Source organism: Platichthys flesus, chromosome 9 (genome assembly GCF_949316205.1).
Source record: "Platichthys flesus chromosome 9, fPlaFle2.1, whole genome shotgun sequence".
Taxonomy (NCBI): Eukaryota; Metazoa; Chordata; class Actinopteri; order Pleuronectiformes; family Pleuronectidae; genus Platichthys; species Platichthys flesus.
In genome coordinates, this window is record NC_084953.1 from 16,156,190 (window position 1) to 16,178,125 (window position 21,936).

The 21,936-nt window shown below is 41.5% G+C and overlaps 2 protein-coding genes across 2 annotated transcripts in view; both read left to right on the forward strand.

Moving 5' to 3' along the window:
* Positions 1-3,592: 3,592 nt before the first annotated feature.
* Positions 3,593-8,834, forward strand: sec22bb (SEC22 homolog B, vesicle trafficking protein b). The gene is made up of 5 exons (XM_062395535.1): positions 3,593-3,802; positions 5,349-5,458; positions 5,637-5,797; positions 7,139-7,285; positions 7,466-8,834. The coding sequence occupies exons 1-5, from the start codon at positions 3,728-3,730 to the stop codon at positions 7,618-7,620; spliced, it is 648 nt and encodes a 215-aa protein (XP_062251519.1). The 5' UTR covers positions 3,593-3,727; the 3' UTR covers positions 7,621-8,834.
* A 10,116-nt stretch (positions 8,835-18,950) lies between these two features.
* notch2 (notch receptor 2) overlaps positions 18,951-21,936 on the forward strand; it is a 44,595-nt gene continuing 41,609 nt past the window's right edge. The window contains exon 1 of the mRNA XM_062395077.1: positions 18,951-19,391. Within this exon, the coding sequence (XP_062251061.1) occupies positions 19,319-19,391 (73 nt within the window). The 5' untranslated portion in view covers positions 18,951-19,318. The remainder of the gene's footprint in view (positions 19,392-21,936) is intronic.

Below are 21,936 nucleotides of genomic sequence, written 5' to 3' on the forward strand. Positions count from 1 at the left end.
CTGTGTGTGGTCCAAGTATTACTTGTGTTGTTGGGACCTAAATCTGTTTACACTCACATAGAGGTTACTAGTCTTCCTTATGTGGACTTAATTAAGTCTGACATAAATCACTAAATTTGAAGGTGATACGGTATGGTTAGGTTTAAGTTAAGTTTAGGTTAAATTTAAGGGTATGATTAGGTTATGGACTGGCTTAAATTAGGATTAGGTCAAGATTAGGTTATGATTGATTGTGTGAGGGCATTCGGGTTAGGGAAGGGAGAGAGGTAAGGTAAGAATAAGGTTAAAGATAGGTTTAGGCTAGGTGAAGTATAGATATATGTTAAAGTCAGGTTAGGATTAAATGGGTTAGGGGTCAGGGTTAAGAGAGTTTAAGGTTAGGTTTAGGGTAAGGTTAATTAAATATTTAGGTTGAAGTCAAGTTTAAGTTTAGGCTCAGGTTAAGGATAAATAGAGGTAAATGTTAGGTTTAGATTTGGGTTAGGTAGAAACGCAGCAACTGCTTCACAATTAATGAGTTCATTTGGTGTTGCACATGTTAACTCATCCTCAGTTTAACCCATCTTTCATTATGAGGGCTTCAATATTTTTATAATATTACATTTGTATTCAACAGAACCTAGCTCGGCGAGGCAAAGCATGGCATTCATACTAGTAAAGTCAGGCTTTACCCTGAAGGTGTATGATTGAGTCACTTGCATGAATAAAGACATTTTACCTCAGGCGTGTGCAGTGATCGTCCTCAGTTCACTTTCAGTGGCTGTGTTGCTGCCGTGTTTCTATGAAGCAACAAGTGGAAGCTGAGTTTCCAATCAGGGAGAGGAAACAAGATGGGATGATCAACATGAGTACACAGTCGGCAGAGAACACTACCGACCAAATGGTGATTAGACGACACAGCAATAGTCAACTGATGAAAACGTTACCCACGGAGGCAAAGACCAAAACAGTTGAATGTTAACACAATAAAATAAACAAACTATCCTTATTCAAAACCTGGGCTAAAAAGATTTTTTGTGATTTTAAAGCTTGGGGTAAAAGATTTCAGTCACGGGAGCCCATTAACTGCACATCATGTACTTTTACTTTTTTTTTTTTCCTAATAATACTTCTCTACTTCGAGTGTGATTGTCAGAGCTGTATTTTTTGTAATTTATTACTATCTATATTTTTGTGTGTATTTTAGTAACAGAAATTAAATCAGTCTTTTGATTATTGTTTATGTCTTTGTTAATCAAATCTTTTGAATATCTTAACATTCCTTGCACTGCACAGCCCATATTCAAAATAATGTGAATTGAATTGAACTCGGTGAAGCGCAAACAAAATGTGACACCTTGAACTGATTTTCTATCAAATATCCAGTGATGAGATTTACACGTCTGCTCTTCAGCTCACACCATGTCTTGCCTCCATGATCTTCAAGCAGCCAGAGGTCACTTGGCTTGGGCCTGTGGTGTCGGGGCCGCAGCCTGTGATAGTGACTCCCTGTGGACACACCACCTGTGACACTCTATTATCACAAGTCACAAGGCTCAGAGGTCGGGAGGGGGACTGGTGAACTGTTTCACCATCTGGGCTTTAATTTCCTTCACCCTGCATAGCCCTCCATTACTCATCTGACCGTGGAGTTTGGAAGAGAAGAAGATTTTCACTGCGGTTTCAGGATGTGTGTTTGTGCGTGTGTGTGTGTGTGGGGGGGGGGGGGTAAATTTGTTTTGCAGCCAGGCAAAACAACAACAAACATAAACTCACAGGAAACACAGGCACATAGACTCGGACACAGTAACGATAAGATTCAAATACATCATCACATCAGATAACAACAGAAAACGGAGATCCTCATCAAAGGAGTGAACAGGAACTGTCTAATAACTAAGTCATCATTGGAATAGAATAGTTTGATGGCCTGAGGTGAGAAACAGGTCAGGTAACCTCAAACCGAAGATCATACAGGTGACCTGACTAATGTGTTGCAGCTTGTCCCCAACACAGAGATTCCAAAACCAGGTGATAAAACCAAGGGTGAGGACAGACTGTACTATTGAGTTGTGAAATAGTGTCATCAGTGTACTGTACACAACAAACCAATTGAGCTTTTCGAGGAAGTCAAGACGGTACTTATGACTCTGGACACAACCTCTCCATTGATAGCGGTTTGAGTTGCTGGATATGACTTTGTTCTAAAATCTATACACATCTTTGGTTTTACTGACATTTAATTAAAAAAAGTTATCTCATCGTCCACTGCTGGGCCAGGTGCTCCCCTGTAACAGGATCACTGGGACCGAGTCATCTGCAAAATTTAGAATATGTCTCCCTGGTTGGGTTTCTGCAGCCGTCAGTGTACGAGATGTACAAGATGGTTGAAAGAACCATACACATAAACACATAAACAACAGGGCCAACCCTGTGTACATTTTCATTGGCTAACCATGGATGTAAATGTAAGAAAAAGTCGGGCTGATAACTACGACTGTGTGTAATATCATGCAGCTTCGTTGAATTTAAGGGAACTGTTGGGCCATTCTACAAAGTCTGTTTTTGCAACATATCGTTATGAGTGTACCTATAAGATCTTAATGATAAATCCTGGGTGATACCTTGACTTGATATTTACTCTCATGAGATAAAACAAAAAATTTGGTATGTAATAATCTACATGCACGATGCAGGTAAGTCTTAAATTCCCATTCCCATTTTCAGTTCGCTGCAATGCTTCAATTGGAACAATGCTGCCCCCTGTTGCCTCGGCGGGGACACTGCTGCCCCCCAATGACTGCTTGTCAGAGCTATCACTATCAGATTAACTCACTGGCTCATCTTGGTCTTTGGCTGCTCCACGGTGCAAAGGACATATATCGTTTCGTGGCGCAATAATGACACAGCTCTCTGTAATAAGAAGAAAATGGAGGATGGCTTATGTAAAGGCTCAGATCAGCTTGGCAACATTTTATTACAGTAAAAGCTCCCACTGACTTTACAAGAAGTTTTACATTTTTTAACCTTCTGTTTTGTCTTATTTGTTTGTATCTTTTACTGTATTCGCTTTATTGTCTTTCATTTATTTAAAATGAATTGGCATTTGAAAATATATGTTCATTTTTATCCCAAGTTTCCTCATTTTTATGAATACCATTTATGTCATATGTTTAGTCTTGTCAGGTATTTGTGAATCCTCTTTAATGTGTTTATGTGTTTATACCTAATTATCTGCCTAATGTATTTACATCGCACATTTTTTGTCATGTTTTTATTCCCTTTTATTCATTTATGTATTTACATCTTCATTTATATGTCATAAATGTTATGTCTTGTGTTCAGTGGTCTAATGTAGTTTATTTTTGTGTATTATCTTGAAGCATACTGCGTCTCTGCTTGTCATATAAAATGTGATATATAAATAGAATTGACTTTACTTGAAAATGATGACGAGTAAACACGATGGGGGTGAGAATCTTACGAAGAAAATTAAAGATTTAGGAAAAGCATCGTCACTTCATAAACACGAAGCTGAGACGGAATTCAAATTGAGGTCGCCTTTGGTTCCGTCTGACAGCAGCACGGAAGCCTTCGGCAGTGGCACAACAAAGCTCTAGCGTTTCCGGCCAGCTCAGCGCGTCAGTCCTGCTCTGTTGTCAGTTTCCAGCTCGTCAGCTCCGGGTCCAGTCAGGCACCTGCAGACCTTTCACCGGCCGGCGGAGGAACACCAGAGGACGGCGGAGACATGGTTCTGCTGACGATGATCGCCCGGCTGGCGGACGGCCTGCCGCTGGCCGCCTCCATGCAGGAGGACGAACAGGTTCGATCCCCGTATGCAGTTGTTCTGTGTCAGTCCAGCGTCAGTGTTCAGGCTCCAGCTGTAGAACGCCTCCCAACTTATGTGCAAATGCTCCAGTGACACGTTAGCCAACAGTGCGCAGCCGGGGTGGGGGGTGGGGAGGTGGTGGGACTCCAGATGTGGACTCCAGGTCTCGACCAGGGGCTGCTGTATGAAACTTTAATGAGATCCCTGAGTGGAGGTGACAAGTGGAGGAGGCCTGTCTGCACACGGAGCCTGACTTCTATTTACACAGGGGCACTGAGTCACTCCTCAGAGATCCCGGGTTCCACTGCTGATCCAAACCCTCTCAGCATCTTACAGCTCGTGTGGACATTTTAAATTTTTGTTGCAGCTTCTCGCTGAGTCTAAACTCGGTAAGATCCAAGTCTTCCAAACTGACAGATAATCCGTCAGTCCACAGCGAGACGCGTTCAGTAGATTGAGGCAAAACTCAGAAGGCCACAAAGGATGATCTCCAGGTTTCAGGTCCATTAGTCTATTTAGATGTTTCTTAGGTTGAACACATACATCTGCTTTAATTCACATTTGTTTTTGGACTTGTATTTTATCTACTTTTATTGATACTATCTATTAAACCCCACCAATAAATCGGCTGATAATAGTATTTCGCAAATATGCTTTAGAAAGTCAGATTTATTGACTCATTGATTAGCCAACTATAGCTAATCAGAGACACATTGCAATACACAATCTCTCCGCTAGACGTCACTATAGCCTACATAATGGTCCTTTATTGCATATACATATCTCCTTTGTGATTTTATGGTTCTTGTGATTAAGACTTTTTAAGACCAATCAAATGAGATGCTGGCCGTAGCTTTTGCACATAAACAATGGGGCTGCAAGGGTTAATCCACTGAGTAGGGTTGTACTCTCGTAACTCTGAGGTCACACAAGACACAGATTAATGTTTTAACCTGGAAACATGTAAAATGTTCAAATGGATGCCATTTGTAACTTTTTCCAATGTTTTTATTGACCCTTATTGGTGATTATTGAGCATGACTTTTCAAAAGTCTAACCTTTTTCCCCTCACTCTCTTTTTTTGCCTTCAAAAAGGGAAGTGAAAAGGTTTGTAGTTTCTCTGCTCTGTGCTTCAACTTCTTACACTTTTATATGTGATGCTACAAATGTTGCAGGGAAGAATCTATTATTCAATGAAGGGGATGACTCTCAAAACTTTACAAATACCCAAGATAATTGGTGAATATAAAGAATATACAATAAGTTGGAGTGGCTGTTTGATGCCTTCAGTATCAGATGTAGCATCACACCAATTAGTCTTTACCCAGTATTTATTTTCAACACATTACAGGGCAAGAAAGTGACACTGTCACATAAAATAGAATGATTGTTGTCTGTGTGGTCACCACACTTTAAATTCCTGGTAACTCAACCTGCCCATCGAGGCAAACAAAATTCAGTTTCTTGCCCTTTTTTAATGTTCTGTGTGAGATGTGAGTGTAATGTGTGGTGACTGTCATCGCTCTTTTTCTCTGGTTAGATGGGTCGGGACCTCCAGCAGTATCAGAGTCAAGCTAAGCAGCTCTTCAGGAAGCTCAATGACCAGAGTCCCACACGCTGCACTTTAGAGGCTGGGGCCATGGCATTTCAGTGAGTATGGAGTCGTACGAAAAGAGGAGGACATGTTTAGAAAAACAAATCCGTACAACACACCTCTGGGTTCCCCGCAATGGTTTCTAGATAGTTTTGTAGTTGTTCTGTCACAGTTGAGATCCAAGCTGACAAATGGCACCTTGTGGGTGTATTTCTACCTTTTTTCTTCCTGCAGCTATTTTATAGAGAAAGGAGTTGTCTACCTTGTGCTTTGTGAAGCCAGTTTCCCCAAGAAGCTGGCCTTTGCTTACATAGAAGACCTGCAGGCAGAGTTTCATGAGCAGCATGGAAAGAAGGTTCCCACAGTATCCCGGCCGTACTCCTTCATCGAATTTGGTAAGAACAAAATGATGTATGTTACACCTTTGGTCACATCGCTGGTGTCAAATCAATACCGGATCTGTAGTCCTGTTAATTATGGATTTAGGTATCCACTTCTTGTTTGATTCAAATAAGCTTGTGTCAGCTAATATGGGGCAAAATAGGTTTAGTTGCATACATGTTAGGGTAAGTGTTAGGGTAAAAAACCCAACAATCAAGACAATCCTCAGACCTCTTTTTCTCTTCTTGTGCACAAACATGAATTTAAAAGCTTGATTACACACTGTTTGCAGTATTTTCATCTCAGGTTACATTAAAATGACATACAATAACATGTAGTGTATGACTAACCTGCTAAAAAGAGATCGCCGCTGATTTAGCATCACACTGTAGCTACCTTTTATTGTGTTGTTATTGTCACATTGGCCAATTTTTAATAAAGCATCAAAATTGATGCAAGAGAACCAGAGCTGCAATCTTTTTTATTCAATGCTTTCTTCTTCTTCAAAACCTGAGAATCACATTACCACGATACATCTCAACTACAGAGAGCTGCAGGACATTCAGCTTCTCTGCTACTTTGGCCCAAAATTCTCTGGCTCCCCACTGCATCACTTTTATGTCAACGTTCGGTCAAATGACTGCAGAGACTCGAGGCCAGTTTTTTGTCTCAACTGCAAAAAAACATATATTTATACTTTCAGCACTCTGTTACACATCATGGTCCCCTGTTGATCACTCACAACACCGGAAATCATAAGAAGCAAACTCGCCCTCTGCATCAAGTGGTTCTGTGGTCATTATGTCACTACAACAATTTCTCAGAGAAGATGAAGATTCTCAGACAAGCAGACATACAGGTGTAACAGTCGACCTTTAAAGTGGAGCTAAATTAGCAGGTATAAGCAGGTATTTTAAACCGGGTTTAATCTGCTAAAAAAGTGGTTTTCCCCCGACGGTGACTCAGGCACAAAAGCAATGAAAAGAGAAACCCTCACCTCACTCTCTTGCCACTAAGTGCACTCTGCGTGGTGTCTTGTTTCCATCATTGCAGATCAGAAAAACCTGTCTTCTGCAGAGTCATTGGACCAGGGAGTGAGTGCTGATTGTCCCCATTGCAGACAGAGGCCAAATAATCTGCTCTTATTTTTGTGTCTGTCAGCTTCAATATGTCCTTAAACATGTAAAGCGTCTTTGTGTCTCTTGAAAGGAACTTTACAAATTTAAGTTATTATTATTATTATAATGTTTGTTGGTTTTATGACTTGTGGAAGGTGGCCCTATTCACAACTATACACGCACTGGAATATTTGAGTAACCACATTTCCCTGCCCTAAAACTGCTTTTCCTCATCAGACACGTACATCCAAAAAACCAAGAAGTCCTACATTGACAGTCGAGCGAGAAGGAATCTGGGCAACATCAACACAGAGCTCCAGGACGTGCAGCGGATCATGGTGGCGAACATCGAGGAGGTGCTGCAGAGAGGAGAGGCTCTCTCTGGTGAGTTTTCCCCTCGGCTTAAACTGACGCATCGTGTTTGTTCACACATTGGAAAACCAAAAGCTTGTAGGTTTCTTTATTGCTCTTATCTGTGTCTCGCCCTCCTTCCTCTCTCACTCTTGTCTTTCCACTTTTGTTTTTTCCTCCTCATCCCTTTCCTCCGCTTTCTCCTCCACGCAGCCCTCGACTCCAAGGCCAGCAACCTGTCCTCCGTGTCGAAGAAGTACAGGAGCGACGCCAAGTATCTGAACACCCGCTCAACTTATGCCAAGCTGGCGGCCGGTGGTGTCTTTTTCATCATGCTCATCGTCTATGTACGCTTCTGGTGGCTCTGAGAGAGTGAAAGAGAAAGAGGAAAAAAAGAGGAAGGAAGTGTTGAATTTTTTTTCCAGACGCAAAGAAAAGCCGTCGCCTTTGCCTAAAAACAGGATCCCTGCTCTTAATAAGACTTTACAGACCTACCCTCCTCCATTCTCTTCTCGCATGTCCATGGATGTGTTACCTGAATATACATAATCTCATAATACATAGTTGTATTATTAATAATTATATTGAGTTTGTGTGCAGGAACGAAGGAAATTGTTTTGTGAGATTACAAAGCTGTACTGTACCAGGAGTGACTGATTAAACCACGTATACTGCATAATAATACAGTGAAGATAAATCAACAACCTACATTGTTTTTATCCTGAGCAAAACAAAAAGTAGTAGTAATATATATATATACTATAACATATAGTATGTGCTATAGCTACAGATATTTGGAAATCAAAATCCTCGGTTAGTTAATAGGCCCAGTGACAACATACAAAAAGTTAAATAGACTTTAGAAATGCTGTATAAGCCTTGATCACTTGTGTCTATAAGGACTGAACGAACATTGTTAGCGGGGGGGAAAGGTAATGATAATAAGAACAGGAGGAGAGTGATGTATTCTGTTTATTTGTAAAATGAGAGGAGTTATTTGGTTAGCAGGGGAGGGTCATTTAAGTTTGAATCAGCACAAATGTATATTCCAGGCTTCCCTTGTAAGTTGATTGATAATAAAAAAAGAAAAAAAGAAGAAGGCTTAAAGTAGGTGTAGATGATGGCTGCGTGTGTGTGTGTCACGGTGGATCATTAAGATGCCTGTCTCATATGGACAAAGAGGGACCCAAAGATAATCTTGTGGAGGTTTTGCTGTTTGTAAAGAGTTTAATGTAACATTCAGCCCCCACCTCCCGCGCTCCAGTCATTTTCACAGACTCCCTAACCAGATCACCCTGAACCCTGTGTCCACTGTATGTGACCACACTCCCTTTACGCTCCCCTTACATTGTGACTGTCCATCAGCACCTTTCTGTAACCAGACATAAAAAAGGAAAATGTATTTGCTGTCTGGTTGGGTCCTTTTACTTTGTATGAAGTTTACACACGTCTCTCCACTTCATTTTAAAGGGGTTTCAGGCTGAGGGGTTCTTGAAACTGCTGTTTCCTCTCTGCTGGAACGGACATCTTCACTTTCTCTGTTATGTATGTTATCCACGAATAAAATTATTTGTTAGATGAACTTGAGTGATTTTAAAGTTGTACAAGATTCTCATTGTTGACTTGGTCTCACACAATCAGGAGGAATTGCCAACAGTTGATGTGATCCTCTTCTCAAACACTCGTCGTGTGTATTGAAATTGTAAGGATTATTATTATTATTTTTTAGTCAAATGAATTGAGTTTTGAGGGCTTTAACATGCTCAAATTCCAACCAAAATTTGCAGAAAATTAGAAAGTGGTGAAAATGTACTTTTCATTTATTTTCTGTTTTTTATTTATTTTATTTTTTCATTTATGATTAATATTTTATTAGATAATTACCTCCTGCTCAGAAGTGGACTGCGCACATCCTGCGCAGGATTAATTTAATTTAATTTATATTTGTTTTAAATTTACATAGTGTAAGATATTGTGCTATAAATAGGTGGATGAGTTCCTGCCAATTTTAGGGGTTCAGTATGTTGCCAAGGACACTTCGGCATGCAGATGGGGAAGAGTGGGGATTATTATTGTGATTGTGGGCCATGTTTCAAGTTATATCACAACTGTAGTGTTCATATATTTCTTTGTTTATTCTTGACTCATGACTAACCTTTCATCTGTTACATGGATTTTTTTAAATGCATAGGGTAAGGGTCGGCTTTTGTGTCTTTTATATTTATAAAGCTCTATTATTATAATAACATAATCTTTGGATATAAGTGTATAAAAACCCTGAGTTCTTATGTGATGTTCACACTCGGCAGTCTACTGTACACACTGTGCCACTGGAAGCCATCATGCTTGTAGTGAATGTGAATGGTTACATTTTTTAATCAGTGTTGATATATAACTAATATATATATATATATATTAGTTACATATTCAAAAATATGTTTTAATACTTTAATAGCGTTTGTGTATATTTGTACCATCAATGACCAGGAGATGGCATGCTGTGCACACGGCTTAAAGTGAGGCTCAGACTCTCCCTACCGGGAAACTTCAGCTGCTGCCTGTGACCTCTTATTAACTGAGCTCAATACCAGAGGTAGAAAAAAAAACACAGTGCTGCTGATGCAGGTTTCTAGCACATTCAGTAGACGTAAGAGTGACGAGCACTGTAAGCAGAAACAGCAGCAGCCTGACACTTCAACTTGAAGCAGAACAGGAAATGTGACAGACAAAAAACCCCAGAGACGCAGCAGAGGTTGGCACGTCACGAACCAACCACAGGGCAAAGCCTAACCTTTTCACCTCTCAAGGGAAGTGGGTATTCGTGAGTGTGGCCTCAGTTGTTAGAAGAGTTAACTCCCTTTCATAATCTGGTCTGTGCACATATTTGCAGCAGTGACCATTTATCTGTCAAATCTGCAGCAGCAACTGCGCAACTATAGAAATGATCTTATCACCATTCTGTTTTTTTTCCCCAGAAAGCATAATTTTTAATTCTGCTACAAGCTAAAATAGCTCTTAGTAGAGCACATACCTCAACCGTCCCCCCAAGCTGTACTGGTTTCCACATATTCATTAATATCCATCATATGTGGGATTTTGTTATCCAGATCTGAGAATTATTCTATGGGAATTTCTCCCTATGAAAATCTCAAAATGCAATGTTAAAGAACATGGATTCCTGGCCAAGGTAAAAATCTGTGATTGTAGTAAAATGCATATATCTCTAATTTAGAATTTAATTTCAGGGTTAAATTTGTTTGATAATGCTGACCATGGAAAATTCGAAGTAAAAATTCCTCTCTGAATTCTTGACTTTCTAGACAAAACTTTAGAATTAGCAGTTGTGTGTTTCTCATGATTTTATTACAATTGATATTTAAACCTAATTTTAGTTGTTACTCTTCATCCTTTTCCGTGACTTTTTGACTTTTCTATCTCTGCCACATATTCGCAAGTCATTACATTAGAGGGATGGTGTTTTTGTAAAGTTAGAAATATGCACTTATTTAATTAAATATGAATATAGTGTTTCACCTACATATAAGTGTAAAATCCATGAGGCTTATGTGTGAGTTGTGTGTATTCGTGTTTGTGTGTGTGCAAACGTCACAGTGATTAAAGAGAGGACAACGAACCCCTCTCTCGCGCTCCAGCACTTTCTCTCCTTCCTCTGCGGGGTTGCCATAGCAGCAGCGAGTGTGTGACAGTCATGTGAAAACGAAGCTGATTGGATTAAAATACTTTATGTGATCAGGGGTCAGGAATACGGCGCATGTACTAAACACACATAGACTGATTTAAACACACACACACTTACAAATACACACACTTACATGACACTGGTGGAGTAGTGCCTTCGACACATGTACTGTATCTATTTTCAAAATCAAAACCTTTGATGTGTCATTCTGCCAACACACATTATCCTATCTTGATTAAATTCCCTGTCAAAGACACAGGTCGCAACAACAAGACCGTCCACCCCCATCTAGACTCCTCCGGAGACTTGTGCAATCTTAAAGAAACAGGACATTCAAACAACGTGACCTCAACCTTGATCTGCAGCCGCCTTGTCTCAGAGTCACTGGAACAGTCGGGCGTGCGGTTCCAGACGCAGTTGAAAGAGCGTCAGTTGTGTTTTGGGCCGACCAGCCTCGGCCCCTGAGGGGAAACAGACTTGCAGACAGATTGCACGCTCGGCTGCAGAAACTAATTCATTCTTGCCCTGTGTGCCCAAGGCCCACTGAAGCTCACAGACGTGATATTATTAATGAAGGCTCACACTGAAGAAGTTAGAGGCGGATGCCCTGTTGCACCCTGACAACTCCATCTATTCCCTGGAGGGGGGAGCAGACCTCAACCTCTGGCGCTGTCAAAAACAGGAGGGGAAAATCCCCCAGACTATTTTACACAACATCCTAATAAACACTGGGTTTGGATGAGATCACAGTTAAATTCCAGTCAACTTATCCCCGAACCATCTCAAATGTGAACCATCTCAAATGTGTTATTGGTTGCACAATGCGATGTTCATACAACATTCAGAACTGTTGAGTATTGACTTTCAAACAACAACCCAACTGACTTGTTTCCTTAGGTGACCAAACACAAAAACAGACTAGACGACGGCTCCTCTGTCGGGTTGTGTTTACCCACAGCGTCAGAGCATACACTGGGTTTAAAGATGGACGACAGGACGTCTCTTCCAAAGGGAAGCCAAAGTCGCCTTGATCGCCGGCTGCAATAGGTCATAACCCCACCTCCTCCATGTAAGTGGATGGGACGTGAGCCAAACTAAAAAGTCAAAGCATATGTCAAATAAAGTTTTATTAAAAGATGGTTTCTTTCATTTCTGGTAGTTCTTATCCCTCTGATGTTTGTCCATGTGTTCAGTTTTTGGTTTGGTTATATTTAGTTATGTGAGGCCATAGAAATGGGGTGAAAGGTTGCGATAGAGGCTGACTCGTGATTGGTTGAGTGCATTGAGCAAAAATGTTGAATTGCAGGTTGCACAATATGAAACCACCAGGACATAAACAAAATGATTATAATTCCTCCCCAGGGAAACATAAACATTTATACCAGAGGACTTTCAAGATTTTCAAATTAATGGACAGACATCTCTCTAGGTCTAGAGTGGTTTGTACTGTGTAAAGTGAACAATTATAATTTACTGTAAACTCCTTAGGCAGCAGAAAAGAAACACCGTTTTAACAATGTCCTTCCTTGTAGATTTTAAAGAGCTTGGTTTTAAAAGTCAAAAGTTAAACGCCACACTTCACACGCGTTGTGGGAAGATGCAGAGAGATATGGACCACCAGGGAATCTGTAATTACTATTATAAAAACTCGCTCCATCCCATATCACAGCAGCTTCCCACCTCATCCCAGCTGCTTCCTGGTCTCTTCCCTTTCATCCTCTTCCCTCAAACTCCCCGCTCCTCCAATCACAGAACAGGGAAGCTGTGGAGACAGCAGCTGTATGGCAGCGGAGAGGGCCATAAAACGCCGAAGGCCGAAAGAGGAAGTCAAGGGACCTGATGAGTTATTGCCCCCCCGAACGTACACACCGGGTCCTGGGAACAGGGAACTTCTCACAGGGGCACAGAGTCGATTCCACAGCCCGAGACCTGCTCTGCACTCTGTGTATTCTTTATCACTGTCCAATGATGACCCCTCGCACCTTACTGCCATAATCTTGAGTGTATTTAAAAAAAAGAGTAGACCTTTAACTTTGTCATAAAACCCTTGCAATAAATTACCTTTTTTTCCCAGCACCACATATTTACCCACATCTTGTGCTGTGTTCTAGAAGTGCCCGTCAGATGGGTAATAATATGCCCTAAACAAAAACAGGATATAGAGTGGGAAGAGAGAAAGTGATGGTAACACATAAATGTATGTCACACTAACAATAGTGAAGAGATGCTGTGTTCACAGCCGTGAGCCAGTGCCCAGTTTCATCATTTGTTTCTACATTTCTTCAAACAGATAGTATTGTTGATTTATTCATAGTGTCTGACCCAAACCCACACACACAGCGTGATTCTTCTGCTAAATGTTCATACGCACTATACAGAATAAAGGCTAGAATTTGAACACACACACACACACACACACACACACACACACACACACACACACACACACACACAATGCTGCACAGAGCCTGTGAGAAAGTGAGGGCTGAAGTGTGAATTCCAGCCATGCCTGTCTTTTGGCGGCTTGTGGATTTATGATACACGTAACCCTGGAAAGATACGCCCGAGCACACTCACTTTAGACTCTATAACTTTCAGCATGTGAGTTGAACACGCAAACACGCAGAAAAACACGGCCCGCACACGTTACGACTTGAGGAATGAGGATGAAGTGTACGCTGAAAAAATGATTCAAGTTGGTGTTGTTGATATCAAATACTCAGAATGTAATTAGACGCTTCTGTGAAAACTGTGGAAGTAAGTCACGTTAACCCTTAGTGCTTTTATTCTGCGTCATAAGTCAGTTTATTACATGTTAGTGTTACAGCTTGTTTCCTTCTATCACATAACTTAATGGTGTCCTTGCATTGCCATGTTTTATACTGTGATGAATCTATCTGTGATTTGTTTAGCATCTTTATTTGGTAGGTGTGTTTATATATTATTTCACGACAGAATAAAACCAAATGAATCGTAGCCTCAACCTAAACATTATGTTTTATTCCTGTTTTACTATCAGTTCTCCTCTCTATCCAGTCGCTTTAGTTCTCAAGCCGCCTGCGTGGTAAACATCATGGACTGTGGATGATTAGTTTGACCTCCTGCACCCTCGGGCCTCAGGGACCCCTGGGCATGATGGAAGAGGGTCCCAAATGTGCGTGTCAGTATTTTCGGCATGTTTATTTGTTGGCACTGTTGCGTGCACAAGTGTGTGCAGACGTCTGTGCTAAAATGTGCATCCCTGTGTGTGTTAATGTATGGGAGAAAGATTCAGACGACCTTTGGGTGGGAGCTGACTGGCTTATTCGTTCAGAGGTTAGGTTGGCTGCACTGTATGAATGTGTGTGTGGACGGGTGCAAAAAACAGCAAATGGCAAAAAAACCTGTACTGCATAGCGCTTTAAGTGGTCACCAAGACTTGAATAGTGCTATTTAAATACTGTGTACTCTGTGTAATGACAATAAATTGAATCCAATCCAATCCAATCCAAAAATATAGTCTTTATAATCTGCTTTGTGTTTGCATGCTTACGTGTTTCAAAATTTCTCACCTCCGCTTTTGTTTTATTTCTTTATATTTGCCTCCTGCAGCCGACATTATTCCAAGTTCATGCCAGAGGGACACTTTAAGAGGACAGAGGAATGTTTGCCTTAAACAAATGAAAATTCTGCTCATATGAATAATGCCCCCCCATGTGTGTGTCCGTGAGTACATGTGTTCATGTTAAAATTGAAGTGTCCCAAAACTGTTTCCTCGTCATTTTCCTACTGTAGTTTATCCTGAAGTTGTTTGTGACTAAGGGAGTTTGGAACCCTGTATGTGTCATGCATGTGTGTGTGTGTGTGTGTGTGTGTGTGTGTGTGTGTGTGTGTAGGGGTTATGGTAGGGCATTATAAACCATGCAGAACCCAGATGACACAGCTTGGGCCGTCATTTTCCCACAGTGCAATATAAATAGCCCGCTAGTGTGGGGTGACGGTGGGCAGGCCGGGGCGCTCTAGGGAGGATCCCATCCACACACAACAGCACATTCCTGTCCACCTGGCCCTTCCACAGCCCCAGGTCACCTTACAGGACGTGTTTACATAAATGCTTTCCCTCCCTCTCTCCTTCCTCCACCTCCTCACACCTTTCCCTCATCACCTGTTTCCTCACCCCTCTGCCAACTCCCCCCCCTTGAGCTCACCAGGGACCCCTTGGCTGAGATCTCCGACGCAACACTTGGTCACACAAGGGTTCTGGTGTGCTTCACTGGTGTAACATGTATTCTGTTTTCAAAGCCACAGGACATAAACAACGAATGAGATTTTTATTAGAGAGGGTGTTTTTTCCTTGTTTTGCATGCGCTCTGCAACATGAGGCTGTTGGATACGTGATGGGTATTTTAAAAGTGTTTCATCATCTCGACAATCAATCAAATAATTACGACTTCGGATGACATCCTCAGTATAATCTTAGATTACACTATGAAATGACACTTTTTATCTATGGCTATTCTGCAAGGCTATATATCTTGACTTGCGCCGGTTTTATTTTCTTTAGACACCGTCCCACGTCTGACCAAGTAAATGATTACACAGATTTAGTGCTGATCTGTGTGCTTTCTTAAATTTTTAGCGCATTATCTGCCCCGATGTTGACATTTGTCTCATATAACCTCAAGTTCACACAGGAAAATATTTTACTGTGATTGACCCTAACCCTTGTGTCAACTCAGCATCTCTCTGTAAATCAGACACCATGTGGCTTCTCATCTTGATGACCCCGCTCCAGTGGCCAGACGACGTCACGCAGACGTTAAACTGAGTTAATCTGATATGCTCTCTCGAACGCCACTTGTTATCAGAGAGAGAACTGCAGAGCAGAACGTCGCCTTCCACCCGTTTGCTCGAACCTTTGCTCCAAAATATAATCATGGTCTTTTAGCCTATTAAAGAAGGGGCCGCATATTACACAAATGTATATAAAGCTGTCTAAGAGGAGTGCTTGTTTTGCAGCAGTCGAGGCAGGTCAGCGAGGAGGAGGTGATAATCAACCCTAAATATACCCCCTGTAGCCTTCTGCTCCCCAGATCTGCTTACACGGCAAAGGCAACATTCAATAGATTATGGATCAACACACGACATGTGCAAAAGTCTTGATGGGGACACAGATGGCATCAGCACTTCACACCCATTGCTCCTGCATGAACGTTTAGCTCAGTAAAGCCGGCTCAAAACCCCTGCTGTTCAACACTTGTGTTAACTGAACCGGATCTGTCATGCACAAACGTTTAACAGTGCTGTGGAATACTAATATACAGCATTTAAGCATATAGAAGCGCCCAGATCCAATGAACCAGACATGTCTCAGCTATGTACAACTGTTTATGCGAGCGAGTCAGCTGCCACAGCCGGGCAATGAGAGGTGAATCAGTCCCCGCCACCACTAAATATAGAAGGGAATCATATATACACTCTTCATACTGACTCTCCTGCCGGCCATCCTAGAACGTAAAGGCCGGAGTGCCGCTCTTCTCAAGGCCCTGATTCGTTTTCCCATGGCTATCACGTTGGGGGAAGATGGCGTGTTTATGGTTAAGAGGAGTGCACATGAACCCACACACTCGTACTCTCTCAAGCGGGTACTCGCCTGTAATCAGTCATTCGGTGTCTGGCCCCCTGAACACCGTGTCCTGGGGTATAAATCTACAGGCCAACAGCTGGAGTCACCCTGAGTGATGAGCTCCAAATCGGTGTGAAGAGCCCCAACGTTGATGAAAGCGGCCCTCCTGCCAGGCCCACGGCTGTGATCCAGGCCGACGTTTTATTACTTTTTCTGTTGCACGTCATACCTGGAATTCAACATAAAAAACAATATTCATGCAGCGGTTATTAAAAAAATCTCAGGACACACCCACTGTCTTGTTTTTGTTCCTGCAGATTTCCCGCCTAATGAAATAAATCGAAATGTGATTTTAATACACAGCAAAACTGTAATTATCTAATCTGCTTTTGTTCCTTGATAACCTGGAGGGTTGAGTGTCATCTCTCACTGCAGATTTGAGGTCAGGGGTCGTTGATGCATTTAATTCATCAGTGGTTCAAAGCGCCGAAAAAATGGAGCTTTCCCAAAGACGCTTTATTTCTCCTCTTTGAAACTGTGTCAGGCTGCTGTGGTAAAGGTCTTTCATCAGCGCCATGGTAGGGAGGAACTAATCAGTGTTTTCTGCTCACGAGGCGGATCCACACCCTCTCTCACCCCATCTCTCCCAAACCAGTCGCCCACATCTGGAGTGACATCATCGGGAAAACAGTGCTGCAGACAAAGTGATCCTCTGATGTGATTAACTATTGGCTTACGTTACCGATGTCTTTGCCATCTGTGAGAATGAATTCATATGTTTTGTTGATGGATAATGTAAAAAAACACGAGACGGGGTTCATCAACAAAAACAGCATTTGACCAAATGCCTGGATGCCGTTTGTTGCCGTGCCAGCACCTGACATCCAACCACACACACACGGAGAGCAAGAGCTTGACATTGGCCGCAGCAACAAAGAATTGTCAGTGTGGACCCATGGGGGGTTGGGGGGGGGGGGTCTTGTTTCAAGCCTTTCAGCAGGGTTGAATGGAGGACAGAGGGCCAGTCGCAGCAGCAGGAGTCTCTGCAGTGTTTCTCTAACAGGGTGTAAAGACAAACAAATCACTGGGATGAGACGTGGGCTTGCTATTGTGATAAGCCTGTGATTTACATCAGGATCATTCAGGCTGATATGGGATAATTAGCCTGGGATTAGTGGGGTCAATAACTATTTAGTAAGCTGGTGTGAGTGTGTCTATCTGTGGCATGAGGCAAAGGTTTCTCCACTGCAGAAAAAAATACAATCATGTGATCAAAAAATGTTATCATTCCTTCGAGCCTACAACAAAGTGTTATTATGGTGCTGACAACCTGAGCAGTACATTTGACCTTTGAGGTGACTGGAAATGCTTTATATTAATCATATGATTAGTTTCTTGGTTAATTAAAAACATTCATTAAACAAAAGGAAAAAATACATTTTCAAATGTCTTTTTTTTTTTTTTTTAAACAAACACTTATACTTAAACATTTATTAAAGTTGCAATTGTATAAAAAAAAAAAAAAATTATGGGTTAGGGTTAGGGTTATTCACATTTTACAATATAGAATTTTCTTTTTGCATTTTTGCATGAAAATAACTTTAATCAATTGCCCGGATTGCAGATGATTGATCGTATGACTATTGGAGTACATTTCCAATAATCTCAGGTCTGATGAAAAAAAACAGAAAACAATTCAATTCTATGGCATCTATCTGTTGTCATTTGTGTCATAGATGACATCATTATAATTTCCAACTTTAGGATAGCTGCAATGTTTCCGCAACGTCGTTGAAAAAAGAATATATGACTCTTAAAGACCAAATTAATAGCTTATAAAACCTTTCAGTTTGCAGAAGTCGAGATGAGAAAGTGTCTACTAAACCTCAAAGCATCATTCTCACAGTGATTTACTCGCCTGTGTGTGGCCTTTGCTTTCCTTTGTGAGTCTGTGACATGACAAAAACATCCATGAGTGAAGTTTTGGAGGTTTTCTGGAGATCCGTGGAAGTTATGGTCTTCAAAGTCACTCCCCGTGCCCGAACTACCTGGAACCTGCAGCGGGGCATCTAAAGTAATGTATGGAACAAACAGCGACAGAGAGCAGTGGGTGTACAGACACATGTCGGAGGGGGAAACGTGCAGTTCGCGTAGAGGAGGAAGGGAAACGGAGTAAAAAAAATCAGTGAACGGGTTAATTTTGACTCATTCCAGGCTTCGAGAAGTAGAGAAATGAGAAACAAAATTCCTCCGCCGCGACGACACCGAGAAGGAAAACCTGTGGTGTCTATTTTACATCGCGCCCGTACAGAAAACGTATCAAACACACAGGGCCTTGAAAGTTGCTGTTTTTTAAAGCGACAGCAGAAACTTCCATTTTAACACCCGCCCTTGAAAGAAACAACTCTTTAAACCATCTTTTTCAACTTCGACGATAGATCCCCGCCGGACCCCAGCGGAAGGATACGCGCGTCTGCCTCTGCGCGCTCAGTGGCTACAGAGGCTGAGGAGCGATCGGAGGTGGAGGAGTTTTCTGCTCCGTGGCACCAGCGAGAAGTTTCATCGTGCGTGTGTTGTTGACGGTTAAAAAAAAACGCTCCGTGTTGTCGCCGTCACTCGTGTCGAGCCGCTTCGGACATGTTGTAGTTGTCCTCCGACGAGAGTTTGGTCCCTCTTCATTGAGCGTCACTTTTTTGTTCGAACCGTCCCGGGAGGCAGCTCAACTTTGGGCTGGCGACCTTATGTGGATTTTACAGCAACTATGCAGCACATCCCCGGTTTCTCCTCCGGCAGGTCACTAGTCCTCGTCCTGAGCTTCGCCCACCTCTCTCTGGGTAAGTTTCTCTAATTATTGTGTTTTGTTTGTTTTAACCCATATTTCATAACTTGTCACGGTCGCGTTTTTTTTTTTTTTTTTTGCCTTCGCATCTGACGAAGCAGACGTCGCATCTCTGCGCTCTGTGCGGGTGAGGTGCTTTAAAACCAACAACAAAGTTAGCTAGTTTTAGAATTAGCATGAAAAGTCCCTGCGGCATAACTTTAGATAAAGGACAAACTGTGGTGATTAGCTGAAACAAAGCAAACACAGTTACCTTGACATTACTATAACAACACATTTAGAAACACTACTCCTCACTAGTTTACTGTCAATGTTATCGCTGCTGTTTCATCATTCACACCGAAATACCCTCGAAAGACGATCATGGAATTTGCACTTTGTGAAAGTGAAGCTAACTTGTGTCAAAGTCAGGAGGTTTGAGGTCTGATGAGCAGCAGCACTGAAGGCCTGCTGGTGGTGGTGGCGGCTCAGTCTGAGGCTCTGCGCCGCACATCTGCCCAGATGTTGAACAGCAGGAGCATGAGAAAGAATTCAAAATGGACACTTCTGACTTGCTCAGACTGCCTGGCTGGATTCGAGGGGCCGACAGTGATGAGGAGGTGAATGAAATGTGGGCCATTGGGGCAAATATCCACCATGATGGTTTCATGGAGTTTCAGGAACTTTTTCTGTTCACCCAACAAAACACTCCTCATCTCAGATTTGTGGGTCCATTTTTCAAAACAAGTAGGTGACACTCACTTTAAATCCACTAAACAGGGCTCAATAAGGAAGGAGTGTGTTTAAGAAATGGGCAATAATCAAAATGATCTAAATATAACTTGAAATGATCTCAATCACTAAATGAGGAACTTGCACTGAACCTATTTCCTAGAATTGCTCGTAGTGTCTATGTGTGTTTAAAAGTAGGGATTATTGCTTTAGGTCCTGGTGCATCTGTCTTTAATAAAGCACAAATTGGTGTCCTCTAATTAGAGCTAAATTGCAGGACCTAAATTACATGGTTAGGCCATGGGTCAGCTCACAGTGGGTGAGGAATTATTTTTGAGTGAAAGGTTGTTTTGTGTACAGATGTCAAATAGATATGAATGTGCACTCTGGCTCACATTACTGAATGGCGAGAGTTGATTGATGAAGGTATTGAAAGGCAGATAATGCTGACATTAAACTGTAATGCAAATGTGCTCAATGCCTGCTACAGGCCTAACATTGCGAACAATATTTGAAAGACCATTTTTTTATGTTTTTTACTGTAGATTTATTAAGATATAACCAAATATGAAAAATGTTTAGAAAAGGACATAAAAAATGGGTAAATTTAACAGTACATTCTTGACTCTTATTTTTACAATCATATTATTATGCTTCATTTTTAAAGACTCTAGCCAAACAGGTTAGGTTTTCGCCTAAATTAGATTCGGTTCTGCTGGCAGTTCCGAGAGAAAATGTGAAATAATAAATAACCTGTAGCACTTTTATCCTTTAGGGTTTTTGAACACTTTTTTTATCCTTGTACCTTCAGAGACGATACTTGCAGTCCTCCTATTCCCTTGTGTTATTTTTCAAGGACTATAGGTGACTTATGAAAAGAGAAGTTACACAAAAGACAAAAAGACAAAGTAAAAGTGCTGCAGGCAGTGCAAGGAGAAGCACAGGAATGTTGTTGGTGTTTGACATTCTTCCCTCTCTCTGTTCAATCTCTCTCTCTCTCTCTCTCTCTCTCTCTCTCTCTCTCTCTCTCTCTCTCTCTCTCTCTCTCTCTCTCTCTCACGCATGCCCGCACACACACATATGCCACATGCCATCCTCACCTATCCTTCTTTCTTATGTTAATGATGAACGTATAAATGACTAGGACAGCACCATGAGTGACTATGACACATAAAAGGCACAAGTTGTTTCCCATATGGCAGTATGACTGTATAGTAGAAGGCTCTGTACTCAGATGACAAGAAGGAAGTACTACGTTTACCCATGCTGCAGCACAATACCTACAGACATCACTGTGGGCATTATTCATTTGCAGTATTTGAAACATTTTCATCAACAAAACTGTGGAAATCTGTTTCTTGTTGTATTGTCTAATTTTGATACTATAAATAGTTTGCAGTCTTTTGCTACACAGCTGCACTTCCTATAGCGTCTTCACATTGGAAGCTTGCATTAACACGTTTAATGTAAAGCAGCAGGTTTGGATTGGCAGTACATTAAGTTGACAATTAGCTTTGGCAAATGATCATGGGTCAGAAAATGGCTGCAATCTGCTGAACATTAAAAAACTCATAACTAATGCTTAACTGCTCAGTTTGGGTATAGGTGAAAGGTTTGACCTCAACCTAAGCAGGACCACAATATCGTTTACATGCAAAATCCCAGTAAAAACATGTTGTCCAAATTGTAATAATCTGTAGATGACAAAAGAAAGTATTTTCTTCCGTATCCCAAAGTGCCTGTACTTTGATTTGGTAACTGTGCTGAAAATGACGCCAGAGGATTGCCAAAGATACCATACATTTGTATGGTACACATTTTTTTTTATC